We start from the raw sequence: 27,048 nt of genomic DNA, 5'->3' as shown, positions 1-27,048 counted from the left end.
TACTTTTCTGGTTGATTAAAAAAAAAAAGGACGTGTGTGTATCATGTAAGACACTTAGTCTAGACATTTAATTTCAATAAACTAACAGGTAGTTACTTAATATATATATTATTTAATATACGAATTTTGTTTTATTCCGCAGTATTCCTTTAAAATGTTAACTAATACAATACATGAAAAATGGGATTAAAAGAAGTATCCATTGATTCGAGTTATAAATTTGATTTCAAAATTCTCTCTCTCTCTCTCTCTCTCTCTCTCTCTCTCTCTCTCTCTGTGTGTGTGTCTCTGTGTGTCTCTCTCTCTCTCGTAATGGCTACAAAAGATTGCTTTTAAAATTGCAAGTTTTACGTTAATCACCAATTTTACTCAAATGTAAAATATTTGCTTTGTCCAAAATGCAATGTTGTACGACTTTGAATTTTACTTTTGCCAAGATTTTTGATTATTTTAAGGGGATTCAGTTTTTTCTTAATTTGATAAAATTAAATGAGACATGTCCATTCATCAGCAACAAATTAAGAAAGCGCAATTACACATTAATTTAAAAATGACTTATGGGAAAAGATATAATATCCGGGTAGCGCTGTGGTAAGCGCATTCGCATCTCACCGCTGCGATCCGAGTACGATCCCCGTGATCATTAGTGGTTGTACGTGAGAGGGTATGGTGGTCGCCCACTCGCACACGTGGGTTTTCTCCAGGTACTCTGGCTTCCTCTCAATTTTATACACCGAGTGGACTAGAAAACGTCTTCAGTTTCTTATATATACGTTCCAGTGGGTGAACACAGTCAATCGTTTTTGCTTTCTTCGGGATCGATGGGCGTTACCTTTTGCAATGCTATTGTTCAATGACATGCGAAAAACTTTTCATCCAGAAGATAAATTTTACCACCTGTTTGAAATTGATTGTATCATTGTTGATATCAGAATTTTCAATTCCTACATTTTTCCCCTACTAGTATTTTGTAGATGGTTAGCTAATTTTTTTGACACGATGTTTTTATCGCTATCTTAATCTCAAACATTTATATGCCTTTATGAAATAAACTTTCATTGGATGTATTTGATAGTGATAAATACCAATCATGTTTTAGACCTGAGAGATGCGTTATTTTGGATCAGGTCTACCTTTAAGAAGTTTTGGGCCTTTAATGATAATGTGCATTGATGATGCATATAAGCTTTATTATACCAGTCTTACTGTAAATGCTAATTGTAAAATTTTCTGGATGAAGGACTAAATGAAAAGTACATTTTTTTTACATCTTTTTGTGATTCATTAAGTATCCTTTGTTAGGTATGAGTGAATTTACAAAGTTGCTTGTGTTAACTTTGATGTATTAGTACTAGTACTTCTCCTTGTATTAGGACCGACTTTTATGTAACTAAATAAAAGGTGGATTGGGTGTTGTAAGTATGCTTCTTTATCATTGATGTTCTTGTGTGTAAACCATTTTGATTCATTTGTCATACATATGCAACTTTAATAGCTTATTAAATAGGCTGAAGATAGGACTTTCATTGCTTTTAAAACTTTTTTTGAGAAATCCATTTTTAATTTTTACCCATTTAATTTATTTTGTGCTTTATATTTAATAAAGGAATTGAAAACTTTTAATAGTCATATTTCTGTTTCTAAATCATTAAAGCTCATCTTCTTATAACAGGAGTAAAGTTTTTTTCTGGTCTACTTTTGTATGGCCTCAATCTGTCTTTAAACCACTTGCATTTTTGGTTTTCCAAAACAAAACTTTGCATACATTATCGTTTGGTGAAGGGCATTCAGGTTAGGATAAGCCCCCCCCCTTTTTTTTTTTATAAAAATATTATTTAAAAATGAATTAGAAGGGGGTGAGATATTTCCAAAGAGCCAATGATCAATAATATAAAACCATGTCCAATTGGCAAATTGGTGCACATTTTAAAAAAGTTTTTGGTAATTGAGGCTTGCTAAGTAAGAATAGAAGTCGGAGGGTGTGATAAATTGCCAATCTTCTATATGTCCTTTTGATTCAGAAAGAGGTCCCAATTGTTCATGCTCTGGTAGAAAATGGAAGCCGTAATTTGAATGTAAAAAGGATTTTAAGTCATGAAATTAGAGAGTGGTTACAATTTAGGGGGAGGGATATTTAAGCATTGAGTAATTATTTATTGAAAGATGTAGTCTCATAACTGCAGCGGTGTGTGCAAACAAATTTAATAACGCGCTGCAGTTATGAGACTATATCTGTCAAAAAATAATGATTTAATGCTTATATTTACATTTGATTTAACTTCTTTCCTTGTCTGCAAGTGTGATTTTTACCTCAACATTTCTGTTTTATCCTAAGGGTAAGTTCAAATCAATGGAAGAGCCACTGTAACAGCCACAAGCGTGAACTTTGATTCTCGCTTGTGACGTTGAATTTTACAGCGTTCAATGTTTGTGACGTCATAATGAAACTTGCCATTCTAACATTTGAGTACCCTGTGTGTGTTACAGTGTCTTATAACTGCAGTATCTTTTCACAAACATTACATGCAAAAAATATTTGGAATGTAAATATATAGTATTTATAACATTATTGAAGTCTCAATCATCTTATATATTTATATACTTTTGTTAGTAATTTGCATACAAAACAACACATAAAGCCTCGTATTCATTGCTTTTGTATTTTTTTTCAGCACTTTCGGTCAGGTTTTGGCACGGACAAATCAGTTTAAGAATTGTTTACATTTGGTTTGCATGTGTACAAAATGGCCTAATTACATCTCCATAAAATGTTTTGCAAATGAAGTTTTACTTGGACACTATGAATGGAAAAATGAAAACTTTTTGATATCAACATTGATAAGTTAAAGAGTCTCAAAATCTCCGCTCACCCCACCCTGCGGCAAAAAAATAAAAAATAAAAAATAAAAATAAAAGCAAATTCGGATATCTGCGCATGATCTGGATTTACCCTTGCAGTATAGTGCAGTACATTAAGACCAATTCTATGTAAGAATCAAAATTTGGTGGCCACGCATAGTCACGGATTTTCTTCATACTCGACAATTTTGATAGGCTTTGGTGAGTAAAAAAGTCAAACACCCATATTTTTCGAGTGTTTCCATGGTTACTAAACAAATTTTAAAATCTGTTTTCTTCATTTATTTTGAATAAAAAGTGCAAATTTTGGAGTTTTTGGTTAACACTATTATGATTGTGCAACTAAGAATTTCAATATGAAAATTGAGAACCGATGCTATGGTACAAGCTTAAATATAAGGAAAAATATGATATTTTTAGGCCTCTTTTGATGGATATTATTTACTTATAACGAATTAATATATACATTCAAATGGTGAGGAAAAAATGAAGCATGTCCTAAACTCTAATGACACTTGAAAAAAATCTGAAATTTTCTAAAAACAACTGCCGTTGCTATGGACTTTTCAAAAAGTAGGAATTTCTGTGTGATTTTTTACGCAATTTAATTTTCCATAGAAACAACACTTCTCTGTTGCATAACAAAGATTTTTGTGGTATAAAATGCAAATTTAGATATATATTTTTAAGTTCCAACTAAAAAAATTGCAAAATTTTTTATAAAATCGGGAATTAATGCATATACAAAACCTCTTACAGTTCTCCGTTTTTACTATTTCTTGGCCTTGTTGCCATAGCAACGGCTGCCAATTTTCATAATAAAATTTATTTAGCATGAATATTGATATGGATGTAAAAAAATTTAAAACAGTTTCCCATTTTGGCTTATCAAAATACCGCAAAAAACTAATTTCAAAAATTTGTAACGGTTTCCATGGTAGCATTTTAAAAGTATTGGTTTCTCCATCATTTTTCTTAATTAAATAATTGAAAATAGGACAAAGGCTGTTTTTTGTCTTTCATAGTTTACATTAGTGGGCAAAACCTTATATGGCTTCAAAGTAGATAAGTTTGGCTATTTTTCCATCTTTAGCATCAATTACTATGGCAATGGTTATCCTTAGCAACCACCTTGGTGTGTCCATTTATGAAATATACGAAAAATTAGTGACTATGATCGAGTGGCCAGACCCTTTTATAAATCTTTGATTCTTACACAGAATTGATCTTAAATACAAAGAGATCAAAAGTAGGCATCCAAACAACGCACACCCATTAAATTTTGCACAAAGTATAGTTTAACCAGGGTTAAAATCAAAATCAAGTGGAACTCATGTGTACATATAAAAGTTGACTTCAGAAATGAAGATAATAATTTTTCTATTGATTTACGTATCAAAGAAAAAATTGACCGGAAAACTTCATCAATGCGCGTAGCGCATTGATGAAAAAGTTTTCCGGTCAATTTTTTCGTTGATACGTCGATCAATAGAAAAATTATTATCTTCATTTCTTATCATTCAATAAAACATTTTCAAATCAAAAAATGTGAAGTGTCATTGATCAAAAATGTAAATAATGTAAATGAAGCGGCGCGTATGAATACAACATAACAACAGCAACAATATTCAAAATGGATGCGCCTTCAGCTGATGCAGAGCTATTGAACTGAATTTAATGGATTAAACACAAATAGTGAGTTAAAATCTGAACCGGCTGAATTGAAAACGAAAGGAAAATACATGCGATAGCTTGTGATATTATTCACTGTGCAGAAAAATTCGTAATAACACTAGTTTTCATGTGAGATCGATGGAAAATGCAACTGGACGTAACCATCCAAGGAGAGGCGATCGTGGACGAAAATAGTTTATATGTCGACAAAGAATAGTATGTATAAGCGACTTTTGTAAACATTGTGGTAACTATATAGCCAGTGATGTACTTAAATGGTATACTATAGTATCTGCCGCTTGGAATGCGCCGAAGGAGTTGATGCATTGTACTCAAAACGATGCTTATTCTGAATTTCTGATGACCGATCATGTAGGGTACTGTGTAAGTTTAAAAATCATCGTTACCAAGTTTGAACAGCAGTGTTACCGTGAAAGTGTATGGGCCTATATGTTCGTTATGATTATTCTGGAAAAGGAACAGCCAGCCTCGCAGTAATGTTGATTGATCTGAAGCAGACGAAATCGTGAGAAGACGCTTAATTTTCTATTTCGTGAATAAGATATTGTGTTTTGTTTATTTTTTAAGGTTAGACTTTCAAGTTTTAATGTTTATAAAGTTGTATTTTGTTTGCTGACAATAAAACTGACACAACTTTACACTTTGTTGACAGTGTTTATTTTGGAAATTCCCGTTCTATAAATAGTGTTAGATCAGAACAGTTGAGAAAAGTAGATCCGGCGAAAATTTTATTGATGCAGGTATCAAAGAAATTTTTCGACCAACCAGAAGCGCCGATATCTCATCAAACGAATTAATATTAAATGATAGCCCCATTACAATTGAAATTTGTTAAAGGATCCGCCAATGCATTATCACTATGCATAACCTAAAGGGTGCAGGCCTATTATTTTTTTAAACATTGATCCACACACCGTATACAGTAGAGTTACTGTTGACTTCCTTATTGATCCCGATTATGACAACTGCGCTTCTCCGTACTTTTAAGAATTAGTTTCGGTTTCGAAGAATTGACACAGTTTCAAAACGTGAGTTTTTGTTTAGTTTTGTATTATACAAAGTTTTCCAATTTTCTGTATATTTATTTGTGATAACAAGTTACGGCTAAACATATTGGTCAACATATTATATCGATTACCCAAAATAAGAGACTTTCGGAGCGCAAGCGGGGTTTGCATAATAAATACGAAATGAAACTAACTTTAAAATGTCAATGATTTTATATCTTGTTAAACAATCGCAGAAAATTATGCATGTAAATTTAAGTTATCAGGAATAGTTCTTTGAATATTAAGAGGAGGGGATCATTATATTATGGTAGGAGATGTGATCAATCTTTTTAACCCCATTGGGCTTTATTGCATTTGATCACACCCCGACAAAAATTATCACCTCACAATACCCCAATAATTATTTCTTATTCCTTAATTATAGGATTTTCACGTTATACAGCGGTTACATGTTTGATATGTCAGTTGACCAGAGTCCATAAGGATTGTTTTTGCCTAGTTACATGTAGTATGTCCCTAGACCACCAACTATTTTTCCAGGTGCGAAGGGTGGGTGGGTACGAGGCACTGTGCAATAGATATCTTACAATTATAGCTCATGTAGTATTGGTGTCTGTTGCATTGTTATTTTATATTTAAATCTGTTTTCATCTATTTTATTGATTGGCCCAGGGTTGGAGTGTGGCATAGTTATCATCATGCATGAACAATCTAGCTCTGATTCTAAGGTTTGTTTATATTTACACAATATCGAATTTTATTTATTTAGATACAAATGGTATTGAAAAGGTCATGGGACAAATTATATCAATAATTGTGAAGTAATTTTCCAAAAACCCATTAAATCGATTGAATTAACTTATTTCTCAAAAAATATCAAAGATATACGAATATCGTGAAGTCAAATTGAAAATAGTGGTAAGAGTTAAAAGTCATTATTACGAGGTAAAAAGTCGAAATAACGAAATAAAAAAAATCATGATAATGAAGTAAAAAGTCGATAAAAAGTTATGGTACCGACTATTAAAAGTTGTGATAATGGCCTTTTTACCTCGTTAATATCTACTACAATATAAAACGTTGTTAATATGAGTTAAAAAGTCGTGTATTTAATTACGAGATAAATGCATGTTGCTATAATCAATATGCAAAATAAAAATTAAAATTACTTATTAAAAAAATATAATAACCTATTAATTTCAAGCTAAATTTAAATATCATTAGTCCTAAAAACTTGACAAAAAGTGATTATTTATTTTCAGATTGAAATATTCAACACTCAATATTATTAACTACCATAATCCAAAGGTTTACTTAATATCTTAACATACAACAATTTATAAGATAAAAATTAAAAGCATAGGTCACGAAAAAAATCGTTAAAAGAACAAACAAAAGGTATTCCAATGGTACGGTTAACATAAAGTTTAGTCTGCATTGAAAATTATGAAGCTAATTGCAAACTTAGAACACTCTTAAAATCATTTATTTTGCAGATTAAAAGGACGTGATACAAAAATGATGATCAGAATGATATTATTCCAAGTACTTACGATCTCTCACACAGTCTTGTCACAGAAAAGACTTGTGGAGAATACAACTTGTTTGCCAAACCATCAAATCAACAGTTACGTCTAACCTGGAGTCAATATGATTATCACTGTCACTAGCTATATTTGGGTGAGGGAAAGGAAATAGGACAAAGCTTATTTTGATGGAGGATTAAAATGTTGCTAACATACTTCAGTTCTGGACTCTCTTTTTCCTGTTTTTATGGTCTTCATTTATGCTTCGATGACCGGTTCTGTGCAGAATCATTTGCTCAAATAATCCACTTTGTTATAAACTAGTGGCACATGTACGTTTGTCTGTTTGGTTGGTAAAAATGCCTTCCTATCCCGCCTTTTCGCACGATTTCCTCGTCAAAAGCTTGTTGGTATTAACATTCAAAACTTCAGAACATCTGCAAAAGATCGATTTAAAATTTTCCCCTCGCATATGACCCCCTGGTAAGTAAAGTATAAGCATAGCATACTCTATTCTGTGTCATCATAAACGAAGTAATGCTTTAATTTCTTTTGTTCTGCGCAGCGATGTTTGAGACCGTCTTTGAATGTTTTTTTAAACGACCAATAGACTTGATGAAAGGACGGACTTCATCCTCACCCATGGTAAACTGAGATATTCCCAAGTCGAGATGCTCAGTTCTTCCTCAGAGGCCAAAAACACTAATATTTGTACAAGAAAAATCAAATGGATTAGAGATTCGCTTGTTGAATACCCAATGATTTCAGATGCCTATAGCGTTCCCTACTGTTCCTTACTAATGGGATCTGCCTAACGAATTTCTGATCGATAACCTTGAAGTAAAGAAAAATAATTGAGTCTTTAGTAGAGCAAAAAGTATTTATATGAATGCTTTTTGGCAGTTAAAGTCTATCACTCAAACAAACCGGCAAGTAACATAGGCATTTACTTAAAAAGGGGACGAAAATAGTTGCAATAACCCCCCCCCCCCATTAACTATTTGGGGCTAACGATGCGTACTTCGTAATTCTATATATTACTATGTAAAACTTCATTCCCCCATTGTGGCCCCATTCTACACCTGAAGACTACGATTTGAATAAATTAAAATCTACACTACCTTAGGATGTCTCCACACAAGTATGAACTTTCTGGAGAAACGGTTTAAAAAAAGAATATTTTTAAATATTTTCTCCATGTATCATAAGGTAAAATATGTAAAACTTCTTTCCCTCATCGTGGCCAAACCCTACCCCAAGGACCATGATTTGAATTTACAATACCTAGTTAAAGGAAGCTTTAACACATGTACAAATATATTTTCTGGCAAAATGATTTTTGAGAAGAAATTTTTAAAATCTTATTACCTGACGTCATGACGAGGGCATATCTGAGGTTTAAAATTTGCATTTTCTGAAACAGTGTAGACAATGGGAGCAAGCAATATCATGATATTAACCGATGCATGTTTAAGGTATCAGCATTTACATTCATAATTGATGAAAATGTTATATGGGATGTTATAACAACAGCGAGCAAGAAATATCAAGTAAAAGAGTTTCACCATCTAGTGCACGTGTGTAATCCTAATTTAAAAATATCATCATTGCACCATATTTGAACGGTGAAAAAGAGGGAGGGGGTCATCGCAACAAATTGTAACATATTGTCTATTACGGTATAATGTAAGTAATAATTGGTGTTGATTATCATTATTACAAGAAAGTAATCAGTTTGGATTAAAACAAATATATATTTATACAGCTGGAATGTTTACTGGAGAAACTAAATCGCCAAAGCGGGATGTGACCCGATTTTTGTTCAGTTAGGCGATATCATTAATCTTGAAAAGGGATCATACATGTAACTCACGTGGCTTACTAATGGTACATTACTACATTTAACAATTACTGATCAAATGTGTTTGTTAATTCGATAGATTTATTCCAAATAATCCGATCCAAAGTACAATATACATGTATGTAGCTGTTACAAAACAAATGTCAACAAATTCAGTTGACCCCCTCCCCATGGATCTCTGCCAATGGCTGAGTTCATTCAAACATTAACCGTTGCGTGAATGGTAAAGCAGGACTTCGCGCCATAATGTCTCATTCATAGTTTTTGTGCGCCAATTAATAGTGGACGATCATGCGAATACCCCAGAGCACACTGTGTGTTTACATCACAGGCATGTAGCATCGGAGGTTGGGATGAAGGGGGGGGGGGGGCTGCTTCCCCCTCCCTACTTTTTGAGCAGCAGGCACTTTTCTTAACTTTGTATAATAAATGGAAATGTCATGGATTTGCTCCCCCCATCCACTTTTGTAGGAGCATGTAATAAATGGAACTGCAAATAAGTAATTCTAATTGAATTGAAGTTTTAGTTAAGTTTTTTTTATGAATTGAGAATTCATTCCTTTTTTAGTTGCTTGTCAAGATGATTTTGATGAAGCTGCCCCATACACATTCAAAAACAATGCGTGTTTGTATACCCTTTCATATTTGATATGGTTGGACATTTTGAAAAACGCCTTTCAGTTGATTTTGCATCTTAATATAACATATACAATTTTAAAAAAAATTCCTATTTAATCTCCAGTTTTCAAGCTTACATGCACTTATCTGATATGTGAACATTCCTAAAGAAATTGAATCACTAAAATAATTTAATTTCAAGTGATACATATGTACATGTTCTAGATCGAAGAAAAAACTGACATTTCGTCTTTAATTTGCACGTCCCGTTTATAAATTTATGATTCGCAGCGAAAATTAAAATTCATTGCTGATAAGATAGTCTAATTGATACATGCATGCTTCCATAGAATAATTTTGTTTAATCAGGCAAGCTTTTTTGGAAAGTTTTTACTTGTCTTTATATATAACTTTGATTGTCCTTTGGTCACGGGTCTCCGCCTCGTGCATGCATTTCTTATCTCCAGAATCTGACGCAAGGCCATTGCTCTCATTCTTTCTAACCGTCATGTAACCTGTGGGAAACTTTCCTGATGTTCAAATCAACTCTTATCGAATTCATTAATAAGCCCTGTCATCAGTTATAAAGGTTTAAACGCTTCTGCACCTTTTCCAAATCACTTAGTAAATCAGAATTAAAGTTATACTGTATTTTATTTCCTTCGTTTTAAAACTCTCCTGGCACTTCTTTTTGATAGACTTAGTAATGTTATCATTTTTTAAATCAGAACTTGAGAACTCCTCCTTGAAACTCTCAATCTTTGAGTCCAAGTATGTCTGAAATAAGTTAAATGTATCTGCAAGGTCTAGCTGTTCAGGAACTTTGTACGTAGATTGTGCAGATACTGCAGGCTGTGGTTTACATGTAGGTTCAACTGCAGGTTTTTCCAATAAATTTTCTAGATCTGTTTATCTGTACGTCGCAAGGAAATCAGTCTAAGGCTGTCGAGATATCTCAGATAGGCAGCGAATTCATTCCCGAATAACTTCTACTACCTTGTTCAAGTATCTCTTGTCTTATACTGTATATGTATTGATATGAATAATTTTGAAGGAAAATGTCCGTATTTCAACACATATAAAAGTGGAAACATTGACGAAAAGAACTGCATTCCAAAAACAATCTGACTTATTCACAGGGTACTGTATATTCCTCATCTGCGATAAATACAAAAAGTGAGTAAAAGCAGCTTTCTATGTCTCAGACTGACGTGCTTAAAAATGAAACAAAACATTATTAATGTTAATATTTTCTATAACTTACTCTTTAGAGAACAAATAATGTAATTCTTATTGATAAGATTTATTGATAAAATAGTAGAAAAATAAAAATTGAATCTAAAGCCATTTGACCAATTCGATGAGGGTATTAAAAAACTAATGGACTGGTGTTGAAAAAGAAATAATGTTAGGCCATAATTGATCACCTAAAAGTATATGGGTATTTTTTTGTCCATTTTTCCGATTTAGGCGGATGTGACCGGCTAGATTGGTTACTGTTGGAAAAATTAGATTCAATTATTACAATTTTTTTTATTTTTCTTCACAAATTTAAAGGCTAAAAAGGCAAATTATCATTGAGCTAGTTGTTTTGGAATGCATAAAGTAGAAATAATAGACATTTTTATGGTTACGTTGCTACAAACATTTGTGTTAATTTTTTTTATGTCCAATTTTTTAGTTATCCAGGTACAGAGGAGTGTATGATGCAAACAAGCGGGTGCACGGTTGTTACTGTCATATATAACACAATCAGTTTAATATATATTTGAAAATAGATATTTCACTGTATAGATGAAGTATAATTGATGATTTATTCTCTTTAAGACACTGCCTGTTATGCAAAGAAAGAGATCAGTACATCACCGCCTAGTACAACAAGGTAAGCTTAAAACCTTTGCATTCATCTGAATCAGGTGATAATGTGCTCTCAATGTCTTTAAGTTGCTGTGAGCATTCCCTGTTTCTTCTGTCATACTGGCCAAGGACGATTATAAATGTCCTGATTCTTTCCATTTTTTGTTAAAGAAATAAGATGTCACTGAAATGCTTTCCATGTATTGTTATGTCTTGTCCATGCATCAATAGTTTAACATTTCTAGTTAAATTTTTCTCAAATGACCTGGCCTCCTGACAATTTTTTCTAGCTATGTAATATTTGATAACCCATCTTTAATATTGCGTTTGAGCTGGTAATTATTAAAACCAATATATGAATTGAAAATGACAATTTGCACATATTTAATTGTAATAAATACAGCTTGCAGTAAAAATGAACATTGTTGGAGAACTTTTATCCTGTTGAATTTAATAATGCATAATACTTCTGTGTCCTTTTTATTTCAGTCCAACTAGAACTCAGTCAGTTGGAGGGACTCGCTCAGTAACTGAGACTTCTGATAGAGGAAATGAAACAAAAATTTCAACTACCAGTGACAAACATTGTCAAAGGTATGTGTGAGAAATGTTTTTTTGTAATAGCAAATAATGATACAGTATGTAAATCTATTATGAGGCAGTCAACGTACCCTTGTACATTTATATATTAGATGATTAAAGATTTGATTAATACAACTTAATACAACTTCAAATAAATGTTAGCCCTGTTTAGACTCAGCGTTAAGACGTTGGCTGGTGCAATAAAAGATTTATTTAAGACATCGTATATGAAAAAGCTTTGCTGTAAATTCTTTCTGCAATAACCTGTATTATCCAAAGTGCCAGTTGAAACATAATTATTGTTTAAACATATCTAATTAATGTTAAAAACCAGACAGGGTGTTCGAACTGCATATCAGGACAAATCCTTATCATGGTCAGTATATATGACATCGGTTTATAGGACAATATCATTTTACAGGCACGTAGCATCGGGGGGGGGGGGGGGGGGGCAGGGGGGCCTGGCCCCCCACTTTTTGTCGCAGAAACAATTTTTTTTAAAATTTACATATAGAAAATTAAATTATCATGGAGTTGCCCCCCCCCCCCCACTTTTTATGGGAGTATGTAAAAATTGATATGAAAATAAGGAAATGAGGAGTGAAATTGAACTTATACTACGCCCCCCCCCCCCCCCAAACGGATTAGGAATTTGAAGATTTTGGGAAACTTTAAATTTACCTTTTTTTTTCTTTTTTTTTTTTTGCTTGTCAAGATTTTTTCGATGAGTCTGCCCCCCCTTTCAAAAACGATGCTACGTGCCTGTTTTAACAATTGAATGTTCTACCTACATCTTTGCTAGCTAGGGATTTTCAGTCTACTTCCCTCCCCTAAATTTGGGGAGTTAGTTGACTCAAAACCCTTGGGTGTAAGGATGAGATATAAGCCTCTTGTTTATCTTATTTTTTAAGTCAATCGTACCCTGAATATAAACGTTTTATTTATTTTTATTTCAGGTATATATGCTATACCATTTATCTTAGGCAACATTGTTCTTCTCGTATCTCTTGCTGTGATATACTTCATACTTATGCATTTGAAATATGTACATATATACAGAAAAGGTATATAGTTTTCCAAAATAAGAAGAAAAAAGAAATTCCATTTGAATGCTTTATCTTGTAATGTGGCACATAACACAAGTAATGTATTTTTCTGAAGGAAAGGGGGCTATACTGTTTTACCCTAGTGTGTTTGTCTGTCCGTAACAAATTTCTGTCATATTCATAAGTCACAGCCGTTTAACATTTTAACACACACTTTGTTTGGCGTGCCATAGTTGGTCTTCATTTTTGAACCAATCCGATATCAATTTACTGTTCAATGCCGACTTCTTTCATTTTAAGACTAGTTTTTTAAAATTTTCGAATTTTCCAATATAATCAAGAGGAATACCATTTAAAATAACTATGTTAAAACTTAACACATAGTTTAAAATTGGCAAATATAGTACAACTTTGAGTATATGTATGATATTTATAGAATAACAAAAAGCATATGACAACATCAGAAGGCCTAAATTTTTCGTCACAAAGACTGAACACAATATTGAGGGAGTGGCATTATCAACGGAGAAATTATAGTATTTTTGTTCAGTCTATTATGCAAGCTATACCAAGTACTCTGCTTTTTTATTCATGCAGCTGAATGTCTGAGATCTATCGCCAAAGAAAAAAAGGGTTTACATTCATATTTGTATATTTCTGGTACGAAGCAAGACTTGCATGAAATGTTCGTGTTCTCTACAAATTTTTAGTTGTTTGTACATTTATATGTAAATGTATCATAAATCTATGAAATGACAACATCAAGTAGACGTATTTTCAGTAGCATTATATCGTTATACCTCCGTACATGTATTTTTAGAATCTTTATCAAAGTCACACTGAAGAATATTGCAATATGTGATCTTATTATCACAGAGTATCAAAGTATAGACTGTCGGATTAAAAAAACCCATCATATATTGAACATGACTTTTGCATCATAAGGGTGCACTTATTAGTTACCTAATCAAAAGAATAAACCTCCAAGGTAGTAAAAAGGAAAGGCAATGATTCACCAGGTTTGAATCAATTAAATCATTATCTACATAGGTGTTTGTTGTATTGATAAAGCTACTTATGGTTGATCACACTGTTGAAAGTTTGCAAAGAATAGTGCAACCAACAGGTTTGTGTATTTCAAATTTAAACTACGTTCATTTCTATTTTATTTGAGTATTATTTCTCTAGGTTTGTTACTTAATGACTACGGGAACATATCGGGTTGATTGATTTCATAGGCAAAGCCGAGTCGTCTATGAGTTTGATCAAGTCAATCTATTTCTGCAGTCATCCAGAAGTGTTTATTTTCCTGAGGACTATCCAGTGAGACATTTATTCACAAGAAGTAATGATATACGCATTAACCTATGAAAAAGTAGCCTTACACCTCGTCTAATTTTACACAGTCATACCGTTGAACTCTTTAAAATTCTCATTCTCAACTGTCACTTTTAAATAGTCCTAGAAAATGTTTGCTGCCTCTTGTTCACTTTCAATGTTATGTTGCTATTTTATTTTGAATGTTTTTTCTCTTTCTCTGTAGAGGTTTGCTCAAAATTTGTCATTTTATTTTGCTCCAGACACATGTCATGTCTCATGTCATTATTAAGAGCAACTAATCAAATTAAAAAAAATATATACAGAACCCAGTTTCTGTTTAAGATAAAATAAATGTCGAGATTAGTAGGCAAAGCGTTGGCCGTATTGCCGAATAAATATTCTCACCAGCAGGAAATTTATCCGACAGTCACATGCCCTGTTGTAACTAATTAAAGTGTGACATGTCAGTTCGAGGGGAAACAAAATGGTTTAAGGAAGGAGTCTTCTCGTATACAGACTTACTTCCTATATTAAGAAATTTATGAAATTTGGACAGAGTCAAGCAGATCATATAATCAAATGATTCTATCAGTTTAATCAAAGTGGACCATCTTGTTTTCGCATAAAGGTCAGGTCAATGTCACTACCTTCTTTCCTCATATTAAAAAATGATAAATATAAATGTAGTTATCTGCACTTATGCAGACATATGTTTAAGTTTCTATTCTTCAGTGAAATGATAGAATATCAGAATGTCTATCAGCTTATTTTACTAAATTAATGTTTGAATATTTCTACAAATATTTAAACTAAAACGGATATTGCTTAGCCTGCATTTCCTCTAATTTTCTTAAACTTTGAAGATATTTTGATTATTTTTTCATGCTTCCAATACATGTATTGACATATTTCTTATATTTATATATTATGAAGACTTAATACAAAGACATGAATTGACAGAAAAGCTAATATATTGACCATTTTATAAGAGAATAAGCCAATAAAAATGTAATTTGATAGGCAAATCATATTTCAAAATTATTATCTGAAACCCAAACATCTTATCATTTGTTCACATTAGTTGAAAAACCAACATTAATGTTATCGAACATTAATGTTGTTGTTTTAAAAATGCTATATAGACTCATGAATCTACAGCAATTCTGAATTGCAAAACATGTGATATTTTCTTACGCAAATGTTCCGCCAAAAATATAGTCCTCGTTAAATTCTAAGCTTTGATTACTATTCCTGTGCCAAGTTGTATGACAGTAAAAAAAACCCAGGATATTCTAATTTCCTCTCACCTTGATTTAATGAACATTTAATAAAATTTACTTGTGACAAGTTTAAAACCAGGAAAGACTTCTTTCTTAAGAAAGCCACCAATTAGGGATAATAATCGGCAATTCCAAGAATGGGGCGTATACTGAATCACGGTATAGTACGAGGGTAAATAAACTTGAATGCTAACATTGAACTTAAAAACAAATTTATTCAACAGAGGAAAATGGAGACTATAATTTGCCGGATTAATATTGCAGCAAGTTATTTAAGTTTGAAAAAAATTCAAAATTAAAAAAAACAACCTAGGAAGTAAGGGGTAGGTACAATTTCAAATGTACATTTTCATGAACTGTAAGTTACTTGTCATTTGCGTGTACCTCTATGGTTATCATCCTAAATTTTCTGATCAGATAGAGCTACAGTACTACAGGTTTTCAATTCGATAGATAATATTCTTGCTAGTGGGACTTCTTTAACATGTAAAACGAGTACCACATAACAAATTTTATACTTGCCCAATATCATAATTATTAAAACCAAATAAATTCAATACATGTTATCTGGCATGTAATTTTAACACGAAAACAGAATTTCCGGTATTTGAATGTCAAAATGATCTTGAGATCAATGCATACCCAATGTGATTTGATTTCCTCATTTTTCATTCAATGCCTTTCATGTTCCTGTTTTATTACGCAGATGAACAAGATAGAAAACTGTGTGCAGAGCTATAAAATCTGCTGGGTACAGAGGGTAAGAAGCAGGAAGTTACAGAGGGTCTGAAGCAGGAAGTTACAGAGGGTAAGAAGCAGGAAGTTACAGAGGGTCTGAAGCAGTAAGTTACAGAGGATCTGAAGCAGGAAGTTACAGAGGGTCTGAAGCAGTAAGTTACAGAGGATCTGAAGCAGGAAGTTATGACAGTTACCATCACTAGAGTGACTGGTAAATGGGTGAAAACAATATTAAACTATTAATCAGACCAAGAAATAACAACTTAAATTAAATTTCCTGAAGAATTCAATCGCATTCTTGAATCAACAGAGCGTAATACGTCATTCCTTGTACACAGTCAGGTTTCAAATGCTTTATTTTAAACTTCCGTTTTGTAGATGGTAAAAGTTTTTGAAGAAGTTTGATGTTATAGGAGCATGTCTCAATTATCAGCAAACTTTAATGTAATGCATCCTGATGCATAAATTTTATCATAAAAGTTCCGGTAGTCATGCTACAGACCTATATTTTCTCAATGAAACAGTAGTTTTAGATTATATGTTTTTTTTAATTTTGTTTTATTATATGGTATTATATGGTTTTGTGATCATTTGTCTGGAACTTCTCTCATGGTCCAGGTTCCATATAGATAAGTCATCTATACTTTAAAGATGGTCCTCCATATTGTTATGTTATACTTTCTTTTGAAAAAACAATTTAATTAAATTAACATCTTTTTATAAAAACCAGTATGCTGTGTAAACTTATGTTATTCACTTACATTGTACAATGTTCATTAAATAAAAATCTATTTTTATGTCTTTTGGTGATTCGTTAATTTTTTTTTAGACAAGAATGAATTTGATCACTTTGATGTAGCATAAGTGCAGGTACATGTACTAGTATTAAGAGTGACAATTATGTAAAATTATAAAGTTAGCTTGACGGTTATGAAGAAGTTGCCTATTGGTCATTGACGTTGTTTTTGCATGTTTACCATTTCGATTCATTTATCATATCTATTCAATAAGGTCCATATAATAGGCAAAGAATGGGACTACTATTGCCCTCCCCACGGATTAGGAATTTCATGATTTGTGATTTGGGGGAAAGAATTTTGGGTAGAGAAATTTATTTTCGGAAGTATAGGTATACTCCCCCCCCCCCCCCCCCACGGATTAGGATTTTCATGATTTTGGAAAATAGGTTTTTTCCTCGATATTTCTGAGGATTAGTCTAGCCCCCCCCCCCCACTTTCAATTTGCTTCCGACGCCAGTGATACATGTATGTTTTGCACAACATTTATCTTACGACATTAGCTCATGAGCATGACATATTATCGTGTTAAAGACCTACATGTATAATTGCTATGTTATCATCATATTCTAGTATACTTTGATTATGTTAAAAAACTATTCTTTGCCGATGAATTGATGTATTTAGTAGGTTAGAAATCATTTTCATTTTAAATGATTTCAGCAAACATGATACACATTTCTTAATACAAATGAATTGTCTTGACAGTACACTTTAACTTAGAAACACGCCAAACGATCTGTGTGAAGTCCGATGTTGATAGAAATTGTTCACACTGGCGGATATTGAATATCAGCTAGAGGACTCTGGCGTCTCTGTTGGAGTCACTTGGTACCAAGCATTCAGTTCGATTAGTTTTTAAATTTTTTTTTTTTTTTTTTTTTGCTTCATTCTAAATACCCGGGAGATTTCTGTCGGGCCTCTCAGTAGGTATGTCAAACAGGTATACTAAGGTAGGGCTATTATAATCAGGTGGCCATCAAGGACCGTGTCTTGTTTTCCTTTCTCAAAGGAAGCTATAAAAGTATTGTCTTAGGACAACAGCTTGGTAAAATGATGCAAGAAGGATGAAGTATGGGTAGGTGGTACACGTATTCCGTCTTAACATGAAAGAAAGATTAAATGTTTAACTTTTTTCTAAGTATTCATAATTTTCTTCCTGATTCAATATGGCATGGTCAGGGTTTTTTCCCCTTTATTTAATTGTTCCATTTTACAGTCAGCTGACATATATTATAAACAGAGTGCGGATGTCACAACTTTGTTTTAAGTAAACGAAGCATTTGCATTTGTATTTTATAATTTTACACCCATAATGATCAGTTGTATTACACTGGTAAACGTTTCATTTGCTTTACAATTTTCTACCTGAAAGCTATAATTATTATCTATATTTATCTATTATCTATTATCTATTATTACATGTATACCTTATACTGTTCAAATAAAAAAAGAACATAAACAAATCGCGACCACACCTCTTTCAAAATGAAAGTACAGCGAAACAAATGGCATTTCCACTTTCTGAAACGAAAGTTGAAATGGTTTATGTTGATAATTGATGACGGACACTAAGATTAACAAGAAAGCGCAGTTTAATTTACTTTGTTGAATTATGAAACAATTGTCGTGGTAAGTCTTTCTTTTTGCTTAGAAACCAAAACAACGATTTCCCAAACCAAAAGTGGTCAAACAAATACATGTACTTACAATATGCAACTTGTCGTGTTATGAATGTGTACATTTTATTTATATCATGCTAACGTATATTTTGCAGAAAATTTACACGAATGACGAATGGATATTTGGTTGACGTGTACATAGCATTTGTTGTCATTCAAAATGTCCAGACACAGTCAAGGCTTGTTGTAAACACAACTTGTCTGGAGTTGGCTAAACCATCAAACCAACAGTACCGACTGATCTGTAGTCACCATGATTATCACTGTCTCTTTGATGAGAGTTATACCCAAGAGTTTGAGGTCTGTAGGGAGTGGAAGTGGATACCTGGAGGTACGAGCGACCACGTTTCTAATCATCGTGTAGCTCTTTTTTACTTTTAGCACAGCTCACCCTATTCATTGCCATTTGTCAATAAATACACAACGTAATGTTTTTCAACAATATGATAATTTTTACATCGCAGTATTAAAATGGACCCCCCCCCCCCGAAAAATTTTAATTTCTCAAAGTCAAATTACCGATATTATGCCTCGAAAATTCAGTATATTATAAAACTCCCATTCCCACCCCCCTTTGGGAAAAAAAATCTGGATTATCGCATGAAAACACCTCAGTCAATTTTATGTTAAGAGGTATAGCGCCTTCTCCAATTATTTCGCCCACACCTGTGTTTGGACGGAAAGTACCTGTTACCAAAAATAGCTTCAGGTAAAAAGCTGTCGCAATATGATTTTTGAAACCTGGATACACTCTACTGATTTTATAATGGTGTCTGTAACAACTGATTTGTCATAAGTTCGGGAAACTCTGTGTATAACAGTAGTTGATATTCTGAACTGTGATAAGTTCAAGCAAAGTGCAATGGATCTAAGTGTAAATAGAGTACATCTACAGTGTTAATGAAGATATATATAATATATATTGGGTGTGCTCATACTCAGACTGAATTAAACAAGATAATTTTAAAAAACCCCAGAAGATTAGATACGTGTAACTTAATTTCCCTATTCTGTTCATGTTTCAATTTAAGTGAAAAAAAATTCTACTAAGTGGATTCGATCCAGCGACCACAAAATCAAAAAGACCTCCGCGTTACCACTAGGCAACGCACCTAACATTTTCAGCAGATGCATTTTCAATATATATGGCTATATACATGATTGTATTAGAAAAGACACTTATTGAAATATTTGTCTATTTTTCAGTACGAAGACCACGTTAAAATAAAACTAATTCAAAGTAAACGTGTACTACAATACCTGTAGAATAATTTTAATCTGATGTTTTTGGTTACAGTGGTTCAAATAGTCAAATATCCAATTCTTTTTTGTATACTAATTACTTTCCTATAGACCCCTTACAAAACCTGAATATTTTAATGATGTCGAGTAAGATAATTAAGACTCTTAGAGCATGATGATTGTGTTATTTGCGTTTTAAAAAAAATACTTTTAAACTTAATATTGTATAATATTGAAAATGCCTAATGTTTGCAAAGGGTTATATTTGAGGCCAAATCGTATATTAAGGTAAGGATTAGTCATTGAATAACTAAGTTCTATGAAATGTTGAAACTCTACATTTAAAAGGTTATATAACAATTCATATTCACTTCCATGCGACCTTCTACTATATCTATGTAAAAAAACTTTGAGTTTGATGTTTTTGAAAAGTGAACTAGAAGTAAATTGTGAATTAATGAAACGGTAACATGTTTAACGTGTGTCCAGACGAGCGGTTATAAAGTTCATCTGTAGACACATATCCGGTTACACCCAAGATCCTGCAGGACAATTAATTATGAAAATATCAACAAAAAGTTTGGAGCATAGTTTTGTAATGCGTTTCTCGGTTAAAATGTGCATTTTACTATATATTTCATTGAAATGGCATTGCTTGATTTTATTAATGACACTGTATTTGAAACACAATAACATTATTACCGCGCAGACGAATCTTAAATAAATTTTAGAAATAAAACTTTAAAACCTATGGATCACGTGGACAAATTTTCAAGGTAGGTTTTCTCACAAGCAGGTAAACCCGCGAGCTACCTTAAGGCTACCGACCTTATTAGTCTAGGCTAGGACCTTTTTCCCCAGGAAACTGGCCTAACTAAAGTTGCTGGCCTAAGAATTTCTAACAAGTTTATGTCTCAAGCTCAATATAAACTAGGGATCATCTGACGAAACCTATACTAAAAGGCTTAATCAGCTCTATTGTAATATTTATACTAATAATCGCATGAACGTCTAGAAGCAGGCTGAAGTACTCTCTCTCTCTCTCTCTCTCTCTCTCTCTCTCTCTCTCTCTCTCTCTCTCTCTCAGAATCTTCTGATTACCGCGGTATATATAAAACATCAACACAGTTCATGTTCCATACTAAAGGGGAATAGGTTATCACCAAAGCAAATTCCTGTAGCGCAGTAATATTTAACGATGATTGTTTTTAAAAAAAACCCATAATTAATACAAAAGAAATACTACTAGAAAATGATATTAGACAAAAGAAATTGAAATTGACGCACAGTGTTACTATGACTTTCATCAGTAGAAAAGTTTCTTTTAATCTTCAGCAAGATAGGTTTTGCTGTGAATAAAACATTCTCTGCATAGATAACCCGGTATCGACATTGAACTTAAACAAAACATTTTAATGTTTTGATGTAACTACCAAATGTTTTGCTTTTATATGTTCACAAATAGATGATTATCTATAAATAATAGTTTATGTTGTACCGGATTAAATACCAAAGTATTTGAAAACAATGAAAAAATCGATTTTAATGCATGTCTGTCCAATAAGGTAATGTACAATCATAATTATTTTTCACTAAAGGGAAATGTGCATATTTCAACACATATGGAAGTGGCAATGTTGATGAAAGGCAGTGCAACCCAGGAATCAGTCTGACTTGTTCTGAACACAATCGTCAGTTCGAGTCCAACAAAAATATCCAATGTAAGTAAAATGCTGTTCCTCTCGTTCAGATTTGAAACGTTTTTAACTCACCTGAGCTGAAAGCTCAAGTGAGCTAATCTGATCAGAATTTCTCCGTTGTCTGTCTTCGTTGGCGTTGTCGTTGTCGTTGTTGTAAACTTTTCACATTTTCATCTTCTCCAGAACCACTGGATAGATTTCAACCAAACTTGGCACAAAGCATCACTTGATAAGGGGATTCAAATTTATTCCAATGAAGGGCAACACCCTCTTTAAAGGGGAGATAATTCAGAATTATCGAAAATTTGTTGGCATTTTTCAAAAATCTTCTTTTCAAAAACTGTTAGGCCAGAAAAGCTGTAACTTGTAAGGAAGTATCCTCAGGTAGTGTTGATTTAAGTTTGTTCAAATCATGGTCCCCGTGGGTAGGGTGGGGCCATAATGGGGGAGTGGGTGGATTTTTAGATTAGAATGTACAGAGAAAATCTATAAAAATCTTCTTCTCAAAAACTGTTTGGCCAGAAAAGCTTAAACTTGTGTGGAGGCATTCTCAGGTAATGTAGATTTCAGTGTATTCAACCAGAAAAGCTAAAATTGGAGTGGATGCATCCTCAGATAGTGTAGATTCATGTTTGTTCAAATCATGGTCCCCGGGGGTGGGGTGAGGCCACAATTAGGGGATCAAGTTTTACACAGGAATATATAGAGAAAATTTAAAAAAATCTTCTTCTCGAAAACAATTAGGCCAGAAAAGCTCAAACTTGTGTAGAAGCATCCTCAGACATTGTAGATACCAGTTTGTCCAAATCATATTCCCCAGGGGCAGTGCAGGGTCACAATGGGGGGGGGGGTGTTAAGACTTGCACAGGAATATAAAAAGGAAATCTTTAAAAAAAAAAAGGTAGTGTAAATTCAAGTTTGATGAAATCATGGTCCCTGGGTGTAGGGTGTGGCCACAATAGGGGGATCAAGTTTTACACGGGAATAAATAGAGAAAATCTTTCAAAATCTACTTCTCAAAATGTATTAGAACAGGAAAGCTCCAATTGGAGTTGACGTATCCTCAGATAGTGTAGATTCAAGTTTGTTCAAATCATGGTCCCCGGGGGGTAGGACGGGCCACAATGGAAGATGAATTTTAACATAAGGAGATATAGAGAAAATCTTTAAAAATCTTCTTTTTAAAAATTATTGGGCCAGAAAAACTCAAATTGGAGTGGAAGCATCCTCAGATCGTATAGATTCTAGTTTGTTTAAATCATTGTCCCCGGGGGTAGGGCGGGGCCACAATGGTGGATGAATTTTTACAAAGGAATATATAGAGAAAATCTTTAAAAGTATTCTTGGAAAGTTTTCAGTCCAAAAAGCAGTAAATTGTGTGAAAGCACGTCATGCAGAATAAAATTTGATCAAACCATGATTCCTTAGAAAAAAAGTAGGGCCATAAAGTGGAGGGGGGGGGGGGGTTATATAGGAATAGTGAAAAAAGGGGCTTGATATTTACCAAACAAATATGTGGATAAAAATCGGCAGATTTTTGAGGATAATATACTGTACTTTAATGTCAAGATATTTTGATTTTGATACTGTAAAGCTAATTTGATCAGAGTTAAGGCAGGTGTTGTCAGGTGAGTGATGTGGCCCCTGGGCCTCTTGTTATGTACTTCTTTTAAGTTTTAATGTACTTATTTTTTGTTTGGGAAGATATTGTTGATTTCAATAGTAACACTCTGGTCCATAGCTAAACTATAAAGACAAACACTTAAAACTTCTTTGCATATCGAGCATGACTTACCTAGAAAATCTACTAGCATAACATTTCTAAATACTTGAAAAGCTTTATGAGTTTTTTTTTTTAATGATTTTCTTTTGTTGCAAAAACCGGTATATTGAAAAGTCATACTCTGGAATAGGATACGGGTTCGATAGGAGAACCTTTACTCTGGAGAGTTTTTTCTTGTTATCCTGCATGCAAATACATATTTTAAAAATGTTGATTTAGCAAGATGTGTCTTTTGATTTTAAATATTGATATATCGATCCGGGTAAATTAATATTATACCTCTCCTAAGCAAGAGACTCTAGCTGACCTTTTTTTTTTTTTTTTTTTTTTATAAAAATTTGTCCGTTGTCTGTCTTCTTCGTTGTCGTTGTAAACTTGTCACATTTTTATTTCTTCTGCAGAACTACTTGGTCACTGTCAACCAAACTTCATACAAAACGTTCTTAGGTAAATGGATTCAAGCTATTCAAAACAAAGGGTCAGACCCTTTTTCAAGGGGATATTAATTTAAAATCCTTGAAAATTGTTTGGCATTGGAATTAAATAAAATCTTCTTATCAAAAACCGTTAGATCGAGAAAAAAAAACCCCAAAATAAAACAAAGAAAACCCCCCAAAGCAAATGGGTTTAAATGTTTAACACAAGAATATTTGATTTTCATTTCTTTTATTCCAACAAGATTTCTTTATTGTCAAGAAAGTTTGTATTTGAACCCATAAAATATCGTTTATTTACTAATTTGAACCTTGCATTAGTTAAGATGCATGTTTTTATTACATGTACTCTTGCCAGATGAAAACTTTCACAAGCGTAGGAATTTACACTTTACACATAAATATAAAACATTGCTTAATTTATTAAACCAGGTTATTTTTTTTTAAAATTATTATTGTATTTTCTGTGTCCGATTTTTTTCTTACTTTGCTTTCTTAGACTATACTTTAAAACTGAATGAAATTAAAATACAACAGCATCGTGCGTTTAAAGAACGGGAAGAGATGAAAATTTAAACTGAAATTGTCTATATATGCATATGCGTGGCCTTAATTCTTTTTGTAGCATCTGGATTGAATTTCAATGCAAGTATATATTTTGATACAAACTACCCCTGACATGGATCCTCTAAAGCGTGTCCGCCACCTTACTCTCAATTTTGCTATTACGAGCTTGTTTATCAAAAATGAAAGTAGGTTTTTAAAATCAAATTTACATTAATTACTTATCAGTTAAAATTAATTATGGCTTACGGACATCATCTTACATGTATTGAAATACGAAAAGTGTAAGTAGTTACTCTGGTGCAGGCAGTTTGTTGTTTATTTGCAAGATGTCTTTACTTGTATCATGAAAATCGTGAAAAAAATGCGTTCAGAAAACATGAAAATATGGTTTATAAATAGCTTAAATGATAAATACATAAATTATTATGCAAAATTGTTAATATCATTTATTTTATATTAAGAACAATGAAAAAAATCGTATGGAATATAGTTTTGAGAAGTTCGACACATGGTTGGTAAACGAGGATGTTGCTGAACCCACTCTAACAAACATTCTGCATATAACTTATACATTAAAAATAAAAAAAGATTAAGTAAATAATTAAGATTCAAGAAAAACATCTTTTTACTGAGGAATTGATTTTTAATTTTTAAAGAGGGCGAAACTATTGAAATGCCGCCGCAATAAAGGCCTCAAGATAGCTTCCTCACAATATGTTAATACAACTAAAATTTATAACCCACGAATTGTTTTGTCATTTTTGAAATTATTCACAATCTCAAAAATATTGTTTTTTTTATATTCCATAATGCGTTAAATCTTTTAAAGGAAAATTGTTTCAATGAGTAGAAACTTCAATCAAAAATCTCAAAATTAAATGCAGTAGTTAATCAATTTTTTGGAGTATAAAACTAAAATAAAACGTATTAATTAATATACGCAATTAATTTAATGACCATCTATATTGTAGGAATAAGGTTGGTATTCAATTTATATTTATTAGATAATTATTTTAGAAGAAACTTAGAATAAACGAAAAGGACAGCTTAAAATTGATGTTATTTAAAAGTTTGGCAATAATGAATTTCAAAGTAATGCTGATTGATTCGATACATTTCATGAATGAATAAATAATAAGCTCACTGCAATAAAGTTGGTGAGTTGGTGAGTCTAACATTGAAACACAATGATTTTAGATTGAGAATATCCATTTTACTTGAAATTATTTGCCTATCTTGATATGCCTATCTTGATATGATAACCAATCTTTCATTGATTAGCAGATTATGTATCTCAATATAACTTAAACTATATCTTAGTGACTCTTAAGGAATGATACCTGTTTAATTCTAATGACTGATCTAAATGTGCAGATGCTTGTGTTATACCTAAATCTGAACTAAAATTGCTGAAATAATACCTGTGTAAAACTTTAATCTGTAGGAATAACATTACATGAGCAAATACTTATATTATGTAAAATTCTTAAAATCAATATTTCGAAAAAGATATCTGACAACCAACGAAAATATGCATCTGGGGTATTGGTATACCAGTCATAATACAAATTTGCATGGCATCAAATGATTTGATTCGAAATTAAATGAATTATTTTTATTCATTTTCTCTTTCAGTTACTGCATGTTATGCAAAAAGAGACAGTAGTACATCTTTATCTACTTCTACAAGGTAAATGATCTTTTACTGAATGTGAACTGTAATAAATTGTAAAATTCCCATTATTCAGCAAACTGCCCTCTCAATTTATCAGTTGCAGTGCATAAGCTTTACAGCATTTCCAGCATGTTCACTAGGTAGAACATGCAGATTAATTATGTAATTAATGATTATCAAAGGCATCAAGCAGACAGAATAAATAGTATAATAGAATAATAGTGTATAATCATTAAAAGAAAGGAAGCTTCTGTAATTTGTGAAATTCGTGACTTTCTGTTGATGGTTAACCTTTCTTGACTATCGGTTGATTATGACACATAGTTTTTGCATTAAGTTTTTAAACATCCTTATAGAATTTGGCATTATATATATTAAGATATTATATACGGGTTTATGGGTTAAAGGTATGGACTTTACAGCTAATTTATGTAAAAATACAAAAAATATTTTTTGGAAAGAAGTTTTTAACAGCTGGATTTTAATCGTAAAAGCAACTAGACAGGAAGTTATGAATGTTCCATTTGAAAACATTTGGCTCAACCCAAAAATAAAAGTTAATAACCATTCTTTTTTCCTAAAACACTATTTTAATGCTGGTTTTATACATATACAAGATCTTTTTGATAATGAGGGTGTTTTTCTTAGTCTAGAAACAATAGAAAACCAAAATATAAAAACAAATTTTATCGAATACGCAAGCCTAAGGAGAGCAATATTTGAAAGATTAGATAAAGACAATATCAATGAAATCAAATACAAGTCTGGCCCAAGTA

At 32.3% G+C, this 27,048-nt stretch overlaps 1 protein-coding gene and 1 long non-coding RNA gene across 2 annotated transcripts in view; both read left to right on the top strand.

The window, feature by feature from the left end:
• The first annotated feature begins 8,360 nt into the window (after positions 1-8,360).
• LOC128189355 (uncharacterized) lies at positions 8,361-17,154 on the top strand. The gene is made up of 3 exons (XR_008244227.1): positions 8,361-11,451; positions 11,916-12,020; positions 16,361-17,154. It is a non-coding gene; the product is annotated as an uncharacterized LOC128189355 (long non-coding RNA).
• Positions 17,155-18,129: 975 nt separating this feature from the next.
• The window catches only part of LOC128189353 (uncharacterized), a 30,277-nt gene continuing 21,358 nt past the window's right edge, over positions 18,130-27,048 (top strand). Inside the window, exons 1-4 of the mRNA XM_052860927.1 lie at positions 18,130-18,267; positions 18,967-19,202; positions 21,712-21,834; positions 26,233-26,287. Coding sequence (XP_052716887.1) covers positions 18,257-18,267; positions 18,967-19,202; positions 21,712-21,834; positions 26,233-26,287 — 425 coding nt within the window. The 5' untranslated portion in view covers positions 18,130-18,256. The remainder of the gene's footprint in view (positions 18,268-18,966; positions 19,203-21,711; positions 21,835-26,232; positions 26,288-27,048) is intronic.

Source organism: Crassostrea angulata, chromosome 6 (genome assembly GCF_025612915.1).
Source record: "Crassostrea angulata isolate pt1a10 chromosome 6, ASM2561291v2, whole genome shotgun sequence".
NCBI lineage: Eukaryota > Metazoa > Mollusca > Bivalvia > Ostreida > Ostreidae > Magallana > Magallana angulata.
This window is presented reverse-complemented; position numbering and strand designations above follow the sequence as displayed.